The 21,258-nt window shown below is 36.5% G+C and overlaps 1 protein-coding gene across 3 annotated transcripts in view; it reads right to left on the bottom strand.

Annotated features, from left to right (window-relative positions):
* CADM2 (cell adhesion molecule 2) overlaps window positions 1–21,258 on the bottom strand; it is a 578,035-nt gene that overhangs the window by 98,738 nt on the left and 458,039 nt on the right. For all 3 annotated transcript variants that reach the window (XM_059872652.1, XM_059872630.1, XM_059872640.1), the window contains 3 exons: window positions 19,454–19,606; window positions 16,710–16,847; window positions 10,648–10,818 (listed from right to left, as the gene is read on the bottom strand). In XM_059872652.1, coding sequence (XP_059728635.1) covers window positions 10,648–10,818; window positions 16,710–16,847; window positions 19,454–19,606 — 462 coding nt within the window. The remainder of the gene's footprint in view (window positions 1–10,647; window positions 10,819–16,709; window positions 16,848–19,453; window positions 19,607–21,258) is intronic.

Genomic DNA, 21,258 nt, shown 5'->3' on the forward strand with positions numbered 1-21,258 from the left:
GACTGCAAACCTTCTGAATACTGAAAAGCTTTCATAAATTTCTCAGATATTTTAGTGTGTCAGTGAACAACAACAGTTCTGGTGCTATCATTTTTAAAAATGTTATAAAAATCTAACAGTCTGATAATAAAAGATTATTGCTACCTGGTAATAAATGGCTGCCAGATGATAAGATTCTAAAAGTTTTTCCTCGGAGACTAATTCATTTATTGTCTACCCATTTTTGTCTGTTTTTCTTCAAAATGCATGTTTGTGAAATCTATTTATGTCACAGCCTTCTACATTTTTCATTGCGTTTTTTTCTCTCTCTTACATGCTTGGAACCTTTCCATCATTTCCAGATGCAAAGATAAAATAAGCAGATACCTCTGAAAATGATGATGTATCTACTTTCTAAATTAATTAGCACTGGAGTGAGCACAGGCAAGTTTCAGGAACTTTTTTTTTCCTTCAGAAACCATGAGATTATAATTTTCATACATGGATGGCAATTACAAAACTCATTGAAAATTCTGTAGTACTATATAATTTCATTCCTATTTCTAAAAAAATGTAAGAAAATAAGCTTAGGAAAGAAGAGACTTTAAAAGTAAATTCCAAGGACAAACCACTCCAGCATGCACAAAAATAAGCATCAGATTGGATAACCTAAATGAAATGAGAAAGAGGAGAGAGGAGCACTTTAATCAGCTCTTTGCAAGTGCTCACCATTTTTAATAGCTTTTACACTTACCAGCTGTGCATCCTACAGCTGTGAATCAGCATTTCCCCTAATTTGGCTTATTTTGTAAATGGCAAGCAGCATGGCTTCTGTCTGGGCACTGCTGCCTTGAATAAGCAGTTAGGGGCAAGTCTGCCTTGGTAACTTCACCAAAGCAGCCTAGCAGATGAAGTAAGCTTGATGCTCTGCTTCAGAAAAGAATGAATAACTCACTGCTTAAATGGATGAGACAAAAAAAAAAAAAAAAAATCAATATTATATATCTGAAAAATTATTCAATTAGTAATATTTGTGGGTGAGTCAATCTCGTTCAAACAATTGTGCCATGGCAATGGCATTTAATTTTAATAAAAGTATTCAACAACACTGTGAAATTAAGCCTTATGATAGTACTTCAATACTTAGGTTTGATAGAAGTGAATACTTGGTACCATATCCAAATGGATATTCCAATGTCTTCTTTTTGTACTCCTTTAAAATTGCTTTACAGTTAAGCAGGACTAGAAACAGCATATGGTCCCTTTGTTACCTGAGATTCTTTGATGAATTCTGTTGTGTCATCCTTAATCTCATCTGGTTTATTTTAAAATGATGTTTGTTGTAGAAAAGAGTAATAACAGCTTGTAACAGAAGAGTGTAAATGCACTCTCCTGGATGCAAAACAAGAAAGTGGATGCCAATGGGGGGGAAAAGAAAGACTGATCAGTCAAATATTCCCTCCTGACACTCATATTACATGAATGCCTCAATTTGAGTACCAACTTGGCAGGAAACCATTTAGGTTACTAATTCTGTAGGCATTGATTATGTGGTAGTTTGTTAAAGATATCCATTGGACTTGTTTCAGCACTTCACCTGCTGGTCATGCCAGGCTCCTTCCCCACAATTACTAAAACACAATAAAGGATGTGAAATGTGGTAGTACATAACATGTGGCTTGGGGTTTTGGGAGGGGGAAAAAGAAGCTGGAAGTACACCACCAAAGCTCCACAGTCCCCCCCTGCTCCATTTCAAATGTTTACAGCTTTACCCTGCCTTTGTCACGTAATGTGTTATTTGATCATTCTTGCCTACCTTGTGCTTGGCCTTAACACAGGCAGAGATAAATGTGAGCACATCAGCAGCCCCTGCTGAATTAAGTGGAGGACAGAGTGGCACTGTACCCCAGTTCTGAGTGTGTGCCACTCCATGGAGATAGCACCAGACAACAGCCACTCACTCCCCTTTACATGGATTTGCAGAATGGATCACTGGTTTCTGAGTTATGCATTAAGTCCCATCCACACATGAATGATATGGTAGAAACAATATTTTCTTTGCAAATCAGTTCTGTTTTCTCCAGTGAATGCAAGTGATGAAGCTTGGTTTTACAACTTTCATCTTGTTTAATTATTTTTGTCATGCCACTTTTTCAGAGTAAACAGTAAAATCTGTTTCATTTAGCATCTCCATTGCCTTACACTGCGCTCTCTCCAACTTATTTATGTTTTATCTCACTTCTGCTGTTAAGAGAAGGTAAAAAAAGAAAAGAAAAAGAAATGCTGAACTTTGAGAGAGCGCATGACCTTTCAGTGTAACTTTATCTTCTGCTTTCCCAGATTCTTTTGTTTAAAGCCTTCATTGTTCTGTTGTGTCTGACTTAAATTATCTTGAATATGGCTTAAGAACTGTAGCACATCCATAACTGTTGGAGGAGTTAAATGAGAGCTCTGGATGCTCAGCATTTCCAAATATCCCTTCAGTCCTTTCTCCAACATTCATATCAGCTATTAGACACTATAAAATTTTAGTCTCTATAAAAATAACTAAGAAGTAGCATCAGAAAATGAAAAATTGATTTTCTTCTTGAAAATATTCATCCCACCCTCATGAATGTCAAACTTCTCTTCCTTGAGAGCTTCTGGTAATGATCTCTAAATTTGTTTTTAATCTTTTCATCCAGACTATCTCACCTGCTTTCTGGTCTTTCCTACTTTTAATATTATTAAACTCTCCATCCCAAACTTTCTTTAAAATCTTCTGGAGCCCTCTCTTAGTCACACAACAGGCACATGGAATATCCTGCCCACACCAGATTTCAAAGTTTTTATGCAGAGTAGACAAGCAACCCTGTGGATTTTCTACATAAGATTTTACAGAGAAATAAATTAGATTATATTTCACTTGTAAACCGTATTTGAACATAAACCTCCAGATGGTAAAGGTCAGGATTGTACATTAACCCTTTGAACTGGATATCCCCTTTGAAAGATGAAAAGTTTGGCAGTAAATGGACTTACAAGTTTATGAATTATTTTGCATTTAAATAATGGATTTCTTATTTTCATCCATCATTAACCTAATTGATCTCATTTAAACATGCAAATTGTAGCAGTGAACTTTTCTGTTCACAGATATCATCCTTTACTGTGTACAGTAACTATCCTTTAAGTTTCATTTGTTTCAAGCATCCACCAGTATGAAAAGTTTAATAAATGTAACTGTACTAATTAAAAAAGTGCTTACATAATTATTGAGCTATATAATTAACATTTTACTTAATTTTCATTCAATATGAAGAGTACTCAAACTGTAGCTTTTAAATTGCATTCTCATTATTATCGTTTTTATCTGCATCTTTCACTAGTAAGTGTAGAAACATCCCTCCTTTAAGGGAGATTGACAGCTACTCCTCAAAGTATTGTATTGATATATTTATTTTCCATATTAAGATTCACAGGAACAAAAAAGCAAAATAAAACCCAAAACTGCTTGGGTTGGTTGAGTATCACAACATAGGTGTCTTAGGTGGGAACCTGAATGTGTAAAAAGGATAAACTTATATGAGAGAGAGTCAACTGGAAGACACTGGAACTGTCTCCTTCTCAAGGTCATAGCAATCCAGCAGAATCTTCAGTGAAAGAGAAAAGCAGGATCAGAGCACAGAAGTTTGATCTCATTTCAGATTCAGGGAGCTGGAAAACATCCAGCTTTTCCTCATGAGCTTCTGTCCAGGAACCTGAACAGCTCACAGATTTTCACTGAAAGTGAAGGACATCCCTGCTTGCTTAGGCTTACAGAGATCAGAGGCTTTGTGAGAGACCAAGGTCCTTTCTGAACATCAGACAGAAAATGCAGCCCCCTCTTGCTTCTTAAGCTGGTACAAAAGGTGGCTTTAATTAATAGGACCAAATTTCAAATGTTGGCCTCCTTCCACAAGTTCCAGAGGTCTCTGAGGTATCACAGCTCCAAACCACTCAAATTATTCCATGATAAAATGGTTGTAGGAAGGGAGTAAATCATGCTAGTTTGAAACAGAGAGCTGCAAAGCCCTGGATATGCAAATCTCAGGTTAGGTTGGTTTTGTTTGTTTGTTTGTTTTTTGGTTGTATTTTTTGGGGTTTTTTTTGGGTTTTTTTGGGTTTTTTTTGTGACTCTAGGGAATTATGTGCCTGGAAAATCCAGGTCTTTTCACTGTATCAGAAGTTATAGGAGAATTGTGTGGTTAAACTCATTGGCTGAAGTCATTATTATACAGACATTTTCTCTCTTGGCAACATGAAACAAGTTTCAATTCTTTCAAGAATTGCAACTATTTTCACTCCTGACTCAACACACAGGCTACTTGTTTGAGTTCACCTAGAATTTTGAGGCGATATTAAAAAATGAAAAAGAAAAAGAAAAATTGGAAGGCTATTCTATGACACCTTATTATCTTAGTTAACAAAGCATTTTTCTGAATCTGGGGATGCATCTCTTGCCAGATTGTCCATAAAAAGATTGTGTGTAATCACACCAAATGTTACTACATTTTACTCCTAGCCAGTGTGTCTGTTGGGGTGCCACAGAGTGTAATGAAGAGATGGTCACAAGCAAATGAGAAAGGCCAACAACTCTGTTGACAGAAACCAAAGAGATGAGCATCACGTGAAGGAAGTTTCTTTGAAGTCTCATATTTTCTTCACTTCAGAAAAAACTATTCTCTGCCTAGGGAGTAAAAGCTACTTCCAAAAAAAAGGGAGATGTGCCCTTGTTCCTAAAGCATAGGTGTCACTTAACTCTGGGAGAGTTCTGGGAAACACACCACAAATCAAAAAGAAAAAAAAAAAAAGTAGATAACTTTAAAGCAAATAAGAGAAGGAGATAGGCCAAAGTGCAAAAGCAAAGATGTTTTTTTAAGCACAAAATTGGGGAAACAACTAAAGTAAGTAAAGAGAAAGGAGCACATGAAGAGAAAATTAGAATCAGCTTCAAAAAGACAAATGGCCACACAGCTTAAAGAAAATGAATGTGTGAAACATATTTTACTTATTTACAGTACAGAAGGACCATATGTAGGAAGAAGGGAAAAGTTTTCCTTTCCTCTCCTATTTTATCATAGCTAAGAAGGGTCCCATTTTGTGTGCTTTTGCATGGGCACACATCTGCCTTTTCTGAGCTACAAAAAAAGTCAGCAAGTCTGGGTAGAGACAGACACCTTGAAGAGCCCCTAACATATTTAACATGTAACACTCATTAGAGTTGAACATTAAGACTTAAGGGAGACAGGGTTTTTGTCTCTATATACTGTTCTGATGGGCAGCTCTGAGTCTTGTAGACATTCACAAACAGAGTCCAGCGCCCAACTATTCATGACACTTTTCTTGCCTTTTTTTAGAATGCCCTATTTCATGTAGTGCTATATGAAGGTGCAGTACATCATATACTACAATTAATATATTTTTATATATTCACACACATTTTTTACTCATTTTTGTTCAGAATGTGTATTTTAGAAACTCCGTTCCAACAAAAACTTGAAAGCAGCCAAGCAGCAAAAGTGTGCTGAACCCTCCTAGCGAGCATCAGGGAACTCTGATGAAATTACTCTGCTTGCACCAGCAGAAGTTCTGGACCCATCTTGCCATCAGGGAAGCCTCCATTTGTTGGTTTATCAGGACTGAGAGGGGCAGGGTGCTGTCAGACACACGTGCACACACAGACACCCCGTGTTCTACACGGCCGCACCAGTGTGCGGCTGATCCGATACACAGCCTGCTGCATTCTCAGGGCTTTCTTTACTTAATGCAAAATCAATACCTTGATTTCCAGGACAACGATTCCAACATTCTCATGGAATTGCTGCCTAATTTTAAAGTCAAGTCCAGATGTTCTTTGCAAAAGAATCTAATAACAGCTCACAAAAGAAGGAGTGTGCCTATCACATAAACATGTTGGAATAGCCTGTGGAAGCAAGTTAGCTGACGGCTATAGATTTGTCAGGCCGACAATTCAGTGCACATCTGTGTCTGCCAATATGGAATTTACTCAAAATTGCCTCTCTAGACACTTCTTTACATAACACATATTTAGCTTATTAGTGCTGTCATTTGGGAGTGTGGTCAGCTTTTGAGAAAAATCTCACTGAGTCCATTAGCACGGATCACATCGCAGCTGCCATTTTAGAAGCACGATGATTAGGTTTGAAGTTCAAATGATTTGATTTCACTTTAAGGCTTCAAAAGCAGCCTCTGGGGTAGATTTACACAATTAATTTTTACTGAGGTCTGCTGGGCAATTTACTGTAGTCAGAGAACCTTCACTAAGGTAAGGTAATTACCACTGGGTAATTTTATGGCACTCCGTTCAGTACGAAGCAAGATGTTGGCTGGTTTCTGCTCAGATAAGACCTGGAAGGAAGAGAAGATGCTGCTTTTGGGAATCACAACATGTCTGCAACACTGAGGAGGGATGAGAAGAATTCACGGACTTCCCAGATGTGGACCAGACATTGTACATGCCCTCAAAATGTCTTTTCAAGAACGTGCATAAGGACTTAGACAATCTCTAAAACATTGTACTGAGAAGCTTTTAAAATTGAAGCACCGTACCCATCATTCTTTAATACAGGAACAAAGAATATATTCTTTGTTTAGTCTGAACACAGAAGTAAACAATGAAATTAAATATCCCTTTGAGATTTGTATTTATCACTTACAAGAAGCACTGCCTAATAATCAGTGGCAGCTGGGCTGACAAGCAAACTTCAGAGCAAAGCCAGAGGGGATACAAGTCTATTTTAGGTTTGCTATTGACAGTAAGGGTCACCGGAAAAATAAACTCAGCAAGTAGTGTCATGCTACCACAAACCTCTGCTGGCCAAGCAGAAACTAAATTACAGCCCAACCTTTAAGCACAGCAGAAAGACTTGGGCAATTGGGCTGCCCTGCAGTGCACAGAGCACAACATACAGATGAACAGGATTAAGCACAAGCAAGATATAACATAAATTATAGACAAATAAATCAAAAGATTGGAGGAGCTAATTATCCTGTAATTGTAGTCGGCGTATATAATGTTTTCCCCTATTATTTTATTATTTTGAGTTTGCAAAATTAATCTGTGAAGCCCTGTAAAAACAAGGATCAACCATTCTCTCCTTCCAAGTAATAATATAGATAATCTCCACTGCAGACTGAACTATAAGGAAGAAAGGAAAGCAAAGAGCAGCAGAAGGTCTTAGGCACTATTTCTATCACATGCACATAAATATGAATAATGGAAAATAAAAAAAAACTTTGAGTGTAAAAGTTTAGTCCTCAGCTTCATTTCATACACTGTAGCACTACTGGGAAAGCTTATTTGATTTCTCTATCACAATAATAACACATAAGATTTGTGTAAGGGGAAGAAGAGGGAATAAACATATTCTATATCTGATGGCTTTCATTTTGTTAAGCTGACTTCCTACTAAAGTTGATGATAAAAACAGCTGTGTGTACTCATAAGCACTTCTATCTACATCTCTCCATGGACTAATTACAAATATCTGTTTCATACAGTCCCAGCATCTAAGGCAGATTTCATTTTATTCTATCTTTCACTAGGCACATTTCAAAACCTGTTATTTCATTCCATTCTTTTGCTTTCTTTTTTCTCTACCTATCATCCACCGGATGCAAACACAACCCTGCACTCTCTACTGTTCTCTTTTATTTTCCTTTGCTTTTTGGTTTGTTTGTTTGTTTGTTTTGATGAAGACAAAAATTTTGTCCATTGTCAGGGGCCAGTTGCTTGAAAAAAAGCTGGCTTTTCAACATTCAAGCATAATTATTAAAGGCAGAAATGCCTAGACAAGTTCTTATTGCCTTTTCCTTCTAACTGGTGATAATACTCTGATAATTCATGAGGAGCATCCATGTTTTAACTTTTCAGATTTTAAGAAGGTGTTTAAAACTCAAGTGCAGTTCTAGGGAGTGATGCCTCATCTTTGTACATTCATTCTCGGCCAAACTGATGCTCACCTGTGCTGCTCTGTTTGACCTTTTTAAGAGACTTGCTTATCATTCTCTCACAGTTGTCTGCTAATTTTATAGATCTCTGGGACATTAGGAGCATGTGGCAATGCCATACCAACGTGGTTGTTATTTTGGAGCCTACAGGTTGTCAAACTAACAAATTCTTCTGACTTTGAGGTCCCATAATTCATCAACTTTGCCAGCACTATTTTTGGCCTGCTGCAAGGTGGCATTGAGGATATATGTTGGATCAGCTTCTACAGGGTCCTGTGAGCATGATTCTTGTTGATATAAACAGGATGGCTTTTATATGTATGAAATCATATGGACTGACAGAAAAAAAACAGCTTCTACTGGCTGCAGTAATATCCATGACAACGGTGAGAAACACAAGGAGAAAAAAATCAAGGAGCCCAATTGCAGTGTAATGTACTCCATTTGGAGTAGCTGGGGTTGCTCCAGTGAATAATTTCACTCCTCTTTTTCTTTTAAGGCTCTCTGATGAACTATATCAGTTCCTTGAATCTTCTTCTCTTTTTTTAAGTTTCCTTGGAAAATTTGACCAGCATTAAGATTTCTGAGTATGCTGACCATGGAAATGTAGGTGGCAAGGACAAGGACAACAAAAGACTGATCTTAGTCTTCTTGTCACCAATAACAGAACACTTCCTTCTCCATAGCTTTAAATGGTTCTTCCAGTCTCTGCCCTAAACTTCAGCTTCTTTTGGCACATTTATCACTTCTCTTTCTATGTATAATGACTGTATACCAGTGCTAGAGAGTATTAAATTGATTGGTGGAAAATTAATGGAGCAAGCAGGAATGATAGCGAACAATTACTTGTGTATTATGGCTTTTGAGAAGCTGGCAGTCTGAGGGGGCACTAACATAAAGAACACCAGTAATGGAAATGCCCAGTGCAGTCTGACCTTGCCAGAGTGAGTCCAGAGAAGAGGGAGAAGGGTCATGTTCAAAATTTGGAGAAACAAGCATAGAGGAAGATGTACCTCACTGCTACTTAGCAAGGTAGTGCCTTGCTACAAGGGTGCAAACTGGAAGGGAACAACAAATATTCAGGAAGTTTTATATACAAGAGGCCACAAAAAGGCTTTTTTGTCTTATGAGGCTCATGCAAACCAGGGCCCTGCCTTTACTTGCAGGCACATTACACTACATTGCAGCCATTTTAAACTCTTTTTAGCTGTCCAATTTCTGCATCTAGTGTTCCATTAAATTTGGTTCATCTGCTGTGGTGCCAACATCTTGAGCAAGGCACTGAAGAAAGAGCAAAGAATTAGGAAGTGAAGACATGGGCAAGTTCAGTGGCTGATGGCTGTGCAATTTAGAATTCAAGGAAAGAAAGTTGTTAGGGATTCATGTCTGCAGCACAGATGCATTTGAATATATTAGGAGAGGTGTTTAACAGCCATTTGGTGAAGAAAGGCCCTGATCTCTCTCAATAAAATGATAGCTAGAATGTTTCAGAAAACATTTTTAGCACATATGCTAATCCACATTCTCTAAATTTTCAGACTTTTTTTGCAGATGGCATTTTTAGCAAAGTTGTCAGCTTCTGTGTACAGAGTGCTTTTGCTATTCTTGCATTTTACATGTGCTGCAAGTCTTAGATGCTTATAGAAATATTCCTGTTTAGAAACAAGTTACATATGGCAACAGTCCTTGACATGGCTCCTCAGGAACTGGTTGCAGCCACTGAACACTTGCCTGCTCCAGGGACAGCCTTGTCTGCTTTATAACAGGTTGATTGTACCTGGTCTTGAAAGAGATTAATGAAAGGTCTTTTGCCTTCTCTTGGTCTGACATTTTGCAGATGCCTGCTGTTGCTAGCTAGGCAACGAGATGTACACATGTTCTCCAGAAAAAAAAAAAACAAACACAGCTGGACCCCGAAAAATGGTGGATATAAGACAAGTGGATATGAAAATGTCAGCTGATGGTGTCGTTCACAGTTTATAAGAGAAAAAAACCCACTGACTCAAAGGACAATCTAACTCCTGCCCTTCTGTGTAGGGCACACAGAAAACCAGATGCATTCAACTTTGGGACAATGCACTGCGGAAAACATCATGTCCAGAAATGGTGTTTGAAATAAAAAAAATAGCCAATATATAAAGATGCAATACAACTGAAGTTTGGATTACCGAGATTGTGTGGGCCAGGCCTGAAAATAAATCTTAAAGAGCTTTTCTTCCTGAGTCTGTGCTCTTAACAACACTAGTGAGTTTCTTTAGCAGCATTCAGTGTCATTGAGGCAATCTGCTACAAACTTGTTTATTTATACCCTTGTTTCAAGTTTCTTGAAACTTTCAAGGAAAACTGTGAATTAGGATGCTCTTGATGTTAAATAACCCATTTACATTGCTTCAATGATAACCAAAAAAGACAAATGCATTTTCTTTCCACTACTTCTCAAATAAAGCCAAGAACTCAGTCCCACAGTGCTCTCAATGTTAAGCTTTCATTAAACTTTTGTGAGTCACACATGTAAAAATAAAATAAAAAACACACCCCACCAACCAAATACAAACCACAGAATCTGGCTAAAAGAAAGGTGCTATCTATCTGCACAATACCAGAGAACTTTGCTCCAACAGACACTGAAACAAAACAACACTATAAAAGCAAGCATGTATAATGTGTATTACTTACAGTGTATTTCTAGAACCTGCATTGCTATCTGAGGTGTAGAGTTTAGGGACTCATGATCTACTCTGCAACTTACAACTGCACCATCATCACTGCGATCTGCTAGGAAATCCAGCGTGCTGCTGACTGTGAATGTTTTACGAGCTGCATCTTCTTCTTTTAAATATTTAACATCTGAAAGAAAGAATAAACAGTTAGTTATCTTTCCAATATTTTTTGGAAAATAGTAGTCCAGTGTTAGACAGCTAAATTTTTGATCACAATTGCTGGAAAAAAACCCCATCTTTTATTGTTGGTCTCTTTAATATAAAAGTAATCAGACTGCAGTTATTCCTCAATTTGCTCTCATTGTCAGAATAGGAGATACATATTGAAAGTGAAAATTTTAAAACTGGTTCCATGATACTGCATTCAAACAGAAATTCCATTCATTATTACCTCTTGAATGTTTAGGTCCATATCTGGTATAAATGTCCTCTGCAGGTCATCAGAAAAAGATTGTGATCTTGTCCCACTCTCACCACCTTACATATTCACAGTGCCACCGAACATTAAATTTCCCAATTTCATTCTTATAGCCTCTCACAGTAATGAAATACATGGATATTACTGAAGCCATGTGCACACAGTCAGACTCATCCTGTGCTTACTTTATTCATTGGTTATTCTGTGGTTTGGTTAGAATTATGCTAATTTACTGATAAAACCAGGTATAGTCATCAATGGTAATAAATAACTGTAAATAGAGCATGTCATAGTATTTACTGGAATATACAAACGAGTCCCAAGAAGACCAGAAATAAGATTACTGCAGAGAACTTCCACTCACTTCTTTACACCATTCTAAACTGACTTGACACTAGCAGACTCAATTAAAAGATGTGTTTTTAGCAGATGTGTTTTTAACACAGACATTGCAGTGGAGGGAGTTTTCAGCTACACTTAGGAGTCATCATCTCAGCTCAAGGTTAAGATTCACATTCAGAACATTTTGTTGTAAGAAATACATGCTAAATCAGAAATGAAGATCCAAAAGACTGAGCATTTGAGTTAAAATGTCTGAATGTATTAATTGGAACATGAGATCTTCTTACACATACTTTAGAATTGTTTCACTTGGTTCCCAACTACTTGTGATACTTATTGATTTTAGTTTATTTCAGAAAAAATGGTAAGCTTGTTATATTGATTTATTGCAGTGAAAGCTTGAAAAGACATCTATAAATACTTAAACATATATATTAAATTACACTGAGATTTCTTATGTCCTCTGTGCCCTAAAAAAAGTGAGAGATTTCAGTTTTACAAATTATACTAAATCCCATTAGAGAACAGAATGACCTAAATAAAATTTCCATGAAATATCAATTTTAGAAAGCAAATCTTCAATGGTTTAAGCTACATAGTTTTAGATTAAAAACACCTCTGACTTCAGAGAGGTGGTCTTTATCATTGTCTCCAGACAGACAAGGACACCGTGCAGTTATACAGTTTCCATTCCTCCCTAAAAAATAATTATTTCTTGCATATGAGAATTTTTCTGCCTGTTTGCTGCTAAGCTTTAAAAGATTGCCATTTCTGCCATGGTCACTATTAATATTTAAGGGTTAGAAGGTAAGAGATGTATTGATCAGAGCTAAAGCAAAGTTATTATAATCAAACAACAAATGTCTCCACTAATATTTAAAGCAAACACATGCGATATTGTTCCTAGAGTTAGGTTTCCATATTTAATAATAAGCACCTATACAGGTAACATTCCACTTATAAGTAATGTGCACATCCCTTTGCCTATTGACTTGAGGTAGGGGACAGAAGGCTCCTGAAAACATCAGCAACTTTAATTTTATTGAGACGTTGTGGATTTTTAATCCTTTAGAAAAACAACAGCAGGTAATTTCCTAAATTGATGCTGAGAAGTCCCTCTCTAGTTATTTGTTGTGTAAAAGAGTTAGACTCTCAGAATTAACTTCCTCTGCAAAAAGGGCAGTGATAAGATTCTACAAACTGTTAGCATCCTCACCAACAGAAATTTTTAGCTTTTCCTCCTTACCAGCTGTATTTTCTTAGATGCTTCTTCATGGCAAATGAAGGTGTGATTGTAATACATTCTAATTGAGTGCAAATCCAACTGGATGTAAGAACGGTGGAGATCAGCTACTGGGTACACATCATCACTCAGGACATTTTACAGAATTTTTAAATACCTCAGTTGTAGCCTACTGTTTCATTTGTTTTCTTGCTGCTTCTCTCTCCTAAATATTCCCTTGAAGAAAAGGTTGAAAAGAAATCCATGACACGAGCATTTAGTTTGGGAAGCACTGTAATGGAACAGCCTGAAGGGATACAGCTTTCTAGAGGAGGACCTAGGGGTGGTAGGACATGTTGAACATTAGTGAACAGAGTGCCCTTGCAGGGCTAAAAGTTAAACCCGCTGCCTTGCATTAGTAAAAGCACAGGGAGAAAGCCAGGGGAAGTGATCCTTCTTTCTTTGGCACATGCATGGCTACACTGAGAGTACCAGGCCCAGTTTTGGGCTTTCTGAAGAAAAAAATGTACTACAAACGTGTTGAAAAACACTGTGGTCAGTGGAGCTGTACAAGGACATCTTAAGAAAGTTGATGTTATCTAACCCAAGGAAGAAAAGACTAAAACCAGATCAAACTGTTGGTTTAAAGAACATAAAATATGGCCATTAAGAAAAAAAGCCAGAATCCCCTCAGAGGTGTACAACAAAAGCTAATGTGCAACAAACACAAGTTACACCGAGAAAAATCTGGATTATGTATTCTGAAATATCTACAAATAATGAAAAACCTAAACAAGAGGGCTTTAGAATGCTGAAAAATCTACCCCAGACAGAAATGTTTCTATGGAATCTGTCCTGGGAGACTTTTCAAACCTGAATTGGAGAAGACCTTTAGCACCTTGATTTGACCTTGGAATAGAAGTTGGGCCAAATGAAACCTTGGTATCAGCTTCAGGCCCACTTCCATGACTTTCAGACACATGCACATACAAATTTGGCTGTTTCAACTAATACAGGGTTATAGCTCATAAGCGTAGATGTTTGATAGGGAAAATAATAAATGCAAATGATGGAATGTCGATCATCTATTGCTCATTGCAAGCTATTTATTAGAGCACATACCTGTAACACACAGAAATACTCATCTTTTAAAAAGACAGTTTTTCTGGTTTTACATGGCAGATATAATGATTGTTTACATTTAAACTCAAGTTCTGACATGAAATGGCCTTATTTTCTAAAAATAAAAAAAATCATCTTTGCTTTAGAGGTTTCTCAAGACAACGATCAGTGCTTCTCTGAAATCTTTGTGTATAGTAAAATTAAAGAAACTTACTCAAAGTATCTTAAACTGTTGCAACAAAATGAACTTATTTATTTTTAAAATCAAGTCTACCTAGGAAAAGAAAAAAAAGAAAAAGAAAATCCATTCAAAATATTCCTGAAGCCTAACAAAAATTCTTTATATAACTTTGTTCAAAGAGCATGTAATAAATTTTGATGAAAAAGATAGGCAATTTCAAAATGAAAAACTTGCATTTACCTACTCCAGTATTTTTGTTCTTCATAACCTCCCAGAAATGTCACCAGAATGCTAAACTGCAGATCTCTTTGCTAAGATGGTGCATGTATGAATGACAGCACAGTAAACTAAAAGGTGTGGCACCCAGTGCTTCACATTCAGTCTCTGTCATTACTAACACTTACTTTATCAAACAGTATTCCTTTATCAGATGATGATTCCTTTTTTGAGTCACAGCAATGGAGCTACAATTTTAGAGCGGCTTTTTCCCCTTTGGTGCAACTCTGATCTCAGTGCATAATTTATATTGGTTTGCAGCATGTATAGTACAGTGGAACACAATTGGATTTACTGGTGCTAGACAGACAAACTTCTAACCTTTAATGTCAGCTGCATTAGCATATCATTTCATATCTATTTTCTCGGATTTATCATTTCACCTTTTACACTGCACAAAGCTAATGTAACTTCTGCTGATGCCACTGCAGACTGGTTAGGTTATTTTATTTCTAACCTTTGAGAAATGGCAATGTGCTCTTCAGAAGACCTAGAAAACTGAACTGAAATGAATGTGCTCAGTACTTTCCTCCTATTTCTGGTTGTCAGGGTTTTTTCCCCTTCACTGTTCTTTTTCGTACTCCTTTTATACTCCTTTCTTCCCCATCCTCTTTCTTTTGTTTTTTGTTTTTTATTTTTTTCTTTTTAAATTCCTTTAGGAACTCTTGAGAAAAATAAAGAGTCAAATCAACAAATTGCTTGCTGGTTTCAATTACTTTTCAACTGAAGGAAATGCAAAGGTATTACACCAGATTTTAAACCATATTTTTTAAAATCACATATTTTCAAATTTCAAATACATATTTTCAAATAACAAATTTTCAATATGGCCTTGCTGTTAGGCCAACTGTATCAGCGTTTATCTTATAGTATTGACATGGCTTGGAGTGATTTCCAATCTTAACATGCCTTGAATATGTATATTCATCTGGAGGACACAATCTATGCTGTGCTGTGTGTCTTAGCTGTGCTGTTTAATTCTTCTTTTTACTTGAATTTGATTAGATGCTGCCTTTCTTTCATCAATTTCCTCAAATTTCCCAGTACTGAAAAGGATTATTTTATGTTTACTCATTTTCTATCTTTGTTGCACATTTCAAATTATTCCAGTCTAAAATGTTTGTTCTTTTCAGTACTAGTCTCATTTTCATTAGAAGTATAAGAACACCTCTAGAATGAACAGGATTCTTTAGGCAATCATCTGCAATCTCCTTGTTTCACCAGTTTTATACCAGAGCTCTGCTTTTGCACGTTGAAATTGGTAGGGAATAGTAAAGGAAGATAAATGGTTCTGTAATTAACTCTGTAACTTTGCTTGAGGCAGTTTATTGAGCTAATGAAATCCAAAATATTAGATAAATCAGATAAATGAAGGGTGGATTTTTGTTTGTTCGTTTTTATTTTTTAAAGCTGCACAGAAAAGGTGGATTCTGAATCATTTATTTATCTGGTCTTATAGCAGAATGAATAGAGATGACATGAATAAATATCAATATCTTACTCTTTTTATCCATCTACTTTATAATGGGCATCTCAACTGGCTTGGAGGTGTGACAGCCTTCTGTATTAGGAATCTCTCTTCAATCACTCATTCACCAAGGAGGATTTAAAACTATTCCAGCATTTTTAAGAATATGGAGTAGAAAACTAAGCTCTAAGCAAAGAACATACCAAGTGAAAGAGAAGATGGAGACAAAATAAACAGCTTTTTATATGCAGCTCTTTCCTAGCTCACTGCATCCTTGAAGGCAAAGCCTTGCTATCAGCTTTGGTTTTAGTTACTCAATGGCTTTTCAGTTACAGCAGACTTTGTCCAATTTCCCTCAGCCCCTGTGAAGTCTTTATGATCCCCTTTAAAGTCCATCTTCACCCTCCTTCTCACTTCAGACTGTCAGCATCCTTGCCTCAGCTGGAGATTGCGAGTTTCCCAGTTGAGATTCCCTCATTTGCTACATCCTGGCTCTTCCTCACCAGAGCAGGCTCCATAGCTACCCTATGAGAAGTACATGCTCCTGTCTGTTCCAGATGGTTCTGCCTCACCTGGTCACATTTTTTAGGGGAGTGAAACTTAAATCTGGGAATTAACTAAATCAGACATACCCCATGCTGGAATAGCATACAAGAAATGAGAAGGGAAAATATCAGGGATGAATGGTCTGACTGTGATAATAATCCAGAAAACATTTCTCTATGAAGCCTCACAATTGAGTTGATTATGCTGCACAGAGTTCTGAGCAATCCAAAACATCAGTTTTTACTATTTGAAAAAACAATAAAAAGAGGTTATATGACCACTACAGTAAATTACAATCAATTCTTCATCTGTGTACTGTCCCCTACTCGTTTCATGACCCAATAGGAGCAACTTTACAAAAACAGATTAAAAAAACCCCATAATTCTACAGAATTGATAGTTTTGACAATTGGAGCAAATGACACCAAAATCCTTTTAAATACCTTTAACTTCTTTGTCATTCTTGAACCATCTGATATCAGCTGCTGGCTTACTACCAGATGTCTTGCAAGTGAGCTGCATCCTCTCTCCCTCCATAACTGGTGAGGTAAATCCAGTAATTTGTGGCTTCTCAGGAACACCTAACAAGCAAACAAGCAAAATGTCTCTGATAGTGTCAGCTGCTGCCACGAATGCACGACCAACTTAAAGTTCACTTCTTCATATGCTCTAAATTCTGGAAACAGGATAATCAATTCCTTGTGCCTTGTCAGTTAAACCTTTTTCCTGTTGTAAATTATCCATTAATCTGAATGGTAGTTGATTCTAAATAAATAAAGCAAGCAGGAATTACCTAATTTTCTAAAAGATTGCATTTTAATAAATACCTTATCTCTATATATTCTGTATGCAGGTCTAGTCTGACTTGTTACAATATTTAAACTGCCCAGCACAGCAAGCAGGATGACGAAGCACATTAGAAGCACAGCTGTGAAAATTAAACGTTAAACTGGCAACAAAAAACTAAACTGACCTAAGGTGAGAACAAATATTTACATCTAAAAAATGAAAACTTTAATTAAAAACAAAAAAACCCCAAAACAAAACAAAACAAAAAAAAACCCAAAAAAACAAAAAAACAGGGAAAAAGGAGAGTAAAAATAAATACTGGTGTAAGTTTATCTCCAGAAAAACAAAAGAAAAATATCAAGAGGTATAATCACAGCTCCACCGACTTCAGAGCTATATAAGTTCTTCAGCTATACAACTTCTTGAGAGCAGATCATAGGATATGGACATACCACACACATAATATTCAATTTGGAAATGGCTGTTTTTCAATGAGCCATGGAAGATTAAAAAAAAAAAACAAACCAAAAAATAACCAAAACAAACAAAAAAAAAAAGACAAAGAAAATTGCAAAAGTTTTGATCTCTGCATGCATAAATCCTTTTCATTTATGAAGACACAAGAATAACTTATTTTAAAGTAATACTGATGACAGTAATTTAAAAATCTCCAAAAATGTCAGTTATATCTTGCAACTACACTGCTTTGGTGTATTCACATTTGTGGCAAGATAAAGGGCTCAGTCACAGAAATTTATCCTGTGCCCTGTATTTAATAATTTAGTTTTTCTACATCTCTTTTCCAAAATGACAGATTATGTACATGAAAGCAAAGGAGCATCACCTATTGCATAGTACATCTCTTTAATAAACCTAATCCTCTCTTTCAGGACAGGAAATCATGTCTACTACAATACACTGACACTTAAATTTTCTAATTAAAAGCAGAGCAGTCAATAAAGAGATTATTAGTACATAAAAGGATAGTTTTTCTGTTTAAAAGATGCAATACATTTAAGTGGCAGAGATCCCCTTCTCCAGCAGAAAATGTTTTAGGAGTTTAAAATGTTCCTTTGAAATAGGAAAATACAAATACAAAATGAAAAACGGCAGGAATCCTAAATTGTGCAGCTTTTTCTCTTGGAAGGTGAGTAAATGATGTTGGGAAAACTTCATGAAACCCTCCCCTAAAACGAAAGTGAAGCTTAAAGGACTGTTAGGGATCAAGCTACTTTTATTATTAAATATTAGCTAAATATTAGATATAAATATCGGCTAAATATTAGGTATTTTTGGGGCTTTTCTTGTCTTTGTAACAACTTTCTATGTCTTTCTGCCATTTCAAAGGTCAAACTGGTGCACTCCTCAATTGTTTAGATCATTAAATGCCTCTCTACAGAAGAATATTAAGCATAGGCAGTTGCTATTCCAGAATATTTTGCTTTGAGTGGGTACTTTTTGTCCTTAATGGCAAAGTTGTGAAGATTTCTGTAAAATAGTCTCAGAGGGACTGAAAGGGAGATGTATTTCATATCCTAAGCACAAAACCAATTCCCTGGCTGGATTAATGTGAATATTACTACCACAGAGAATATCTTACATTAGTTCTATTAAATTCAACTGTCTGCCCATCCACATATAAAAATAAAACAAAAAGAGAGAAAGAGTCATGTTCAGGGACAGAAAAAAGGAAAAAAGAATAAAAATCAATCTCTAAAATTATATAGCCTCTTAGGTTCGCAGGTGTGTTTTAGTGAACTATAGCAATTTTGGCTGATTGGGCTACTGACATTCATAGAATCATATAAAGCTTCAAGCAGAAACTTTATTTCCTGGGCATCTCTTGAAATCTATTGCTTTTCTATGTGTATCTATAACCTTTGGGGAAAACAGCAGAGCACTTAGAGGATAAAGCATAAAAGAAGCGGCAAACCCAGTGAAAATTTGCACTTTATAGACCAAAAAAAAAAAAGAGAAAGCAGAATGAGCCAAAAAAATGCACAGCTAAGGAAAAATGATAAAGCTCTAAAGCCCCTTTTGATTTCATGCTTTCTGATTTTCTCCCCTTTGCCCTATCCAATAGATTGTCAGGAGATGAACACATGCACCTTCTGTGCACTGGTGGTGCTCGGGATGTAGAGGTTATGTCCATTTTATGGAGCACTCGTTCCGTGGTGTTTGTGTGCTCCCTAACTCATTATCCTGCCACGGTGCAAACAGTAAGAGGCATGTTATTTTTCAGCCCAGCAATATGAAACAATAAACATCAGGGGAAACCAGATCAGACGTTTACATTTATCTTCTGCCAAGCCTTAGAAAAGTTCATTCTTATCATAATTTGCCAGAGCCTGAGGAGTTTAACACTTGCTTCTTTCTGCTCGGCTCAGTTTGTGCTTACCAAGGACGGTGAGGAAAGCCTTGGAAGTCTTGACAGGCATGGTGAACAAAGAGCAGGTGTACTGCCCTTCGTCCGACAGGGACACGTCGCTGACACTGATACTCAGCTCGTGCCACGACGCTCGCACCAGCTCGATTCTGTTGTCCCTCAGAGCTGAAAAACAACAACAAAAAAATTGACGTTACTGTTGGATCCAGCACATGAACAAAGCGTGGGATGTTGTAGAAGAGGCTCCACGAAGGTTCCTGGGGAAACCAGGCCCTGGAACGTAGGGGTGTGGACACAGTTGTCTATGCAGAGCAGTTTGTTTTTTCTGTGGAATAAAGTGGAAGAGTTGAGCAAAGTTTTGAGGGGTGTATTGAGTAATTTCTAACATATATAAACCTAGAAATGACAGGACTTGAGTTAACTCTTGCTTTCCTCTAAAATCCCAACAATGACTTTGATTTCTGCCCCCTCACAGCTTTGTTCAGTGGCTAAAATAAATCTTTCCCAAACCAGCCTGTTTTTCATGTATTTACAGACGTTGAGAATTCTGTATCTAGCCCTGCATAGTTTACTTACAGATTTTTCCGATGTCCATTACTACTAATATTGAACTGGACTATCAGATTTCTAAAATAATTATTTATTTTAATTTCTAAAAATTATTTAATTAATTATTTTACTTTCTAAAATAATTATTTTTTTTTTTACCAATAGACTGAAAGTTCCACTTATACATGCATATGTAGTACATTTAAAAATTTGAGGTAATTGAATATACTGGGTTTCCATTTTTGATTATGAATAAAAATTCAATCTCTTCTGCTTGCATGGAAGCAATGAGGGAGAAGGAGAATGTAGGTTCACTTAAATTCAAAATGTCACTTTAGTTAATGATTTAAAATTTAAAGTATTTTATAACCTACACTCAGATTAACCTCCATTTCTATTGAAAAACTGACTAAACATTCGCAAACATTCTATTTTTCTGCAGTAAAGTTGCTTCAGGAATTTGCATATATTATCCAAGCCTTTCACAGCATAGAAATACTAACATCATAAGTAAGCTAACACTGTAATTCTCCTAAGCAAACAATAAAAAAGCCTCAGGAAGTTTAAGTGTATACCTCTAGATTGAAATGTCTGGCCTGACAGTGTGTGAAACTTCAGTGAGTCTATTTTTACAGCAAACCTCTGAAAGTCGAAAGTAAAATGGGACTATGATATTTATTAAGACAGTTACATCTGCATTTGTGAGAAAAACAAAGGTGTTCAAGTCCCTAATGCTGTTCTCTCTCACCTCTTTCCAAAGTCTCCAAAGACTCTTTGATTTGCCTAGTATACCTCTTCTAATGATAAAAAAAAAAAAAAAATATAATATAATAAAGCGTTTTACTGTGGCTCTTTTGCTACTCAACCTAGATGTTTCTGCCCAGTTGCTGTCCAAATCAGTCCAGGTAGATTTACACCAAAATAGGAAGATACAGCAAAGATTCAGCAAAAAACATCACTTGAATTTGTGTTTTTCTAAGGCTGCCACTTAGGTTTGCTCTCACCAGAAAATTTCAGCTGAATTTGCTGATTATTTCAGGGTAGGCCAGCTAAAGCTCAGCTTCTTCTTCTGCAGGGTCTGAGGACTGAAAGGTGGCAGGTTAGTCATGCCTATCATAAAGGCATGCCATGAACCTCTTTGAGGAACATTAAAGGGACTGAGGCTGTGTGTAATGGACACATTCCAAACAGAACTGAGATGTCATATGGCCAATCACAACAAGAAAAAAAACCCCACAATTATTTAGCTTATAATATCAAGTCTATAT

This window comes from Haemorhous mexicanus, chromosome 2, assembly GCF_027477595.1.
Source record: "Haemorhous mexicanus isolate bHaeMex1 chromosome 2, bHaeMex1.pri, whole genome shotgun sequence".
In the NCBI taxonomy this organism is placed as follows: domain Eukaryota; kingdom Metazoa; phylum Chordata; class Aves; order Passeriformes; family Fringillidae; genus Haemorhous; species Haemorhous mexicanus.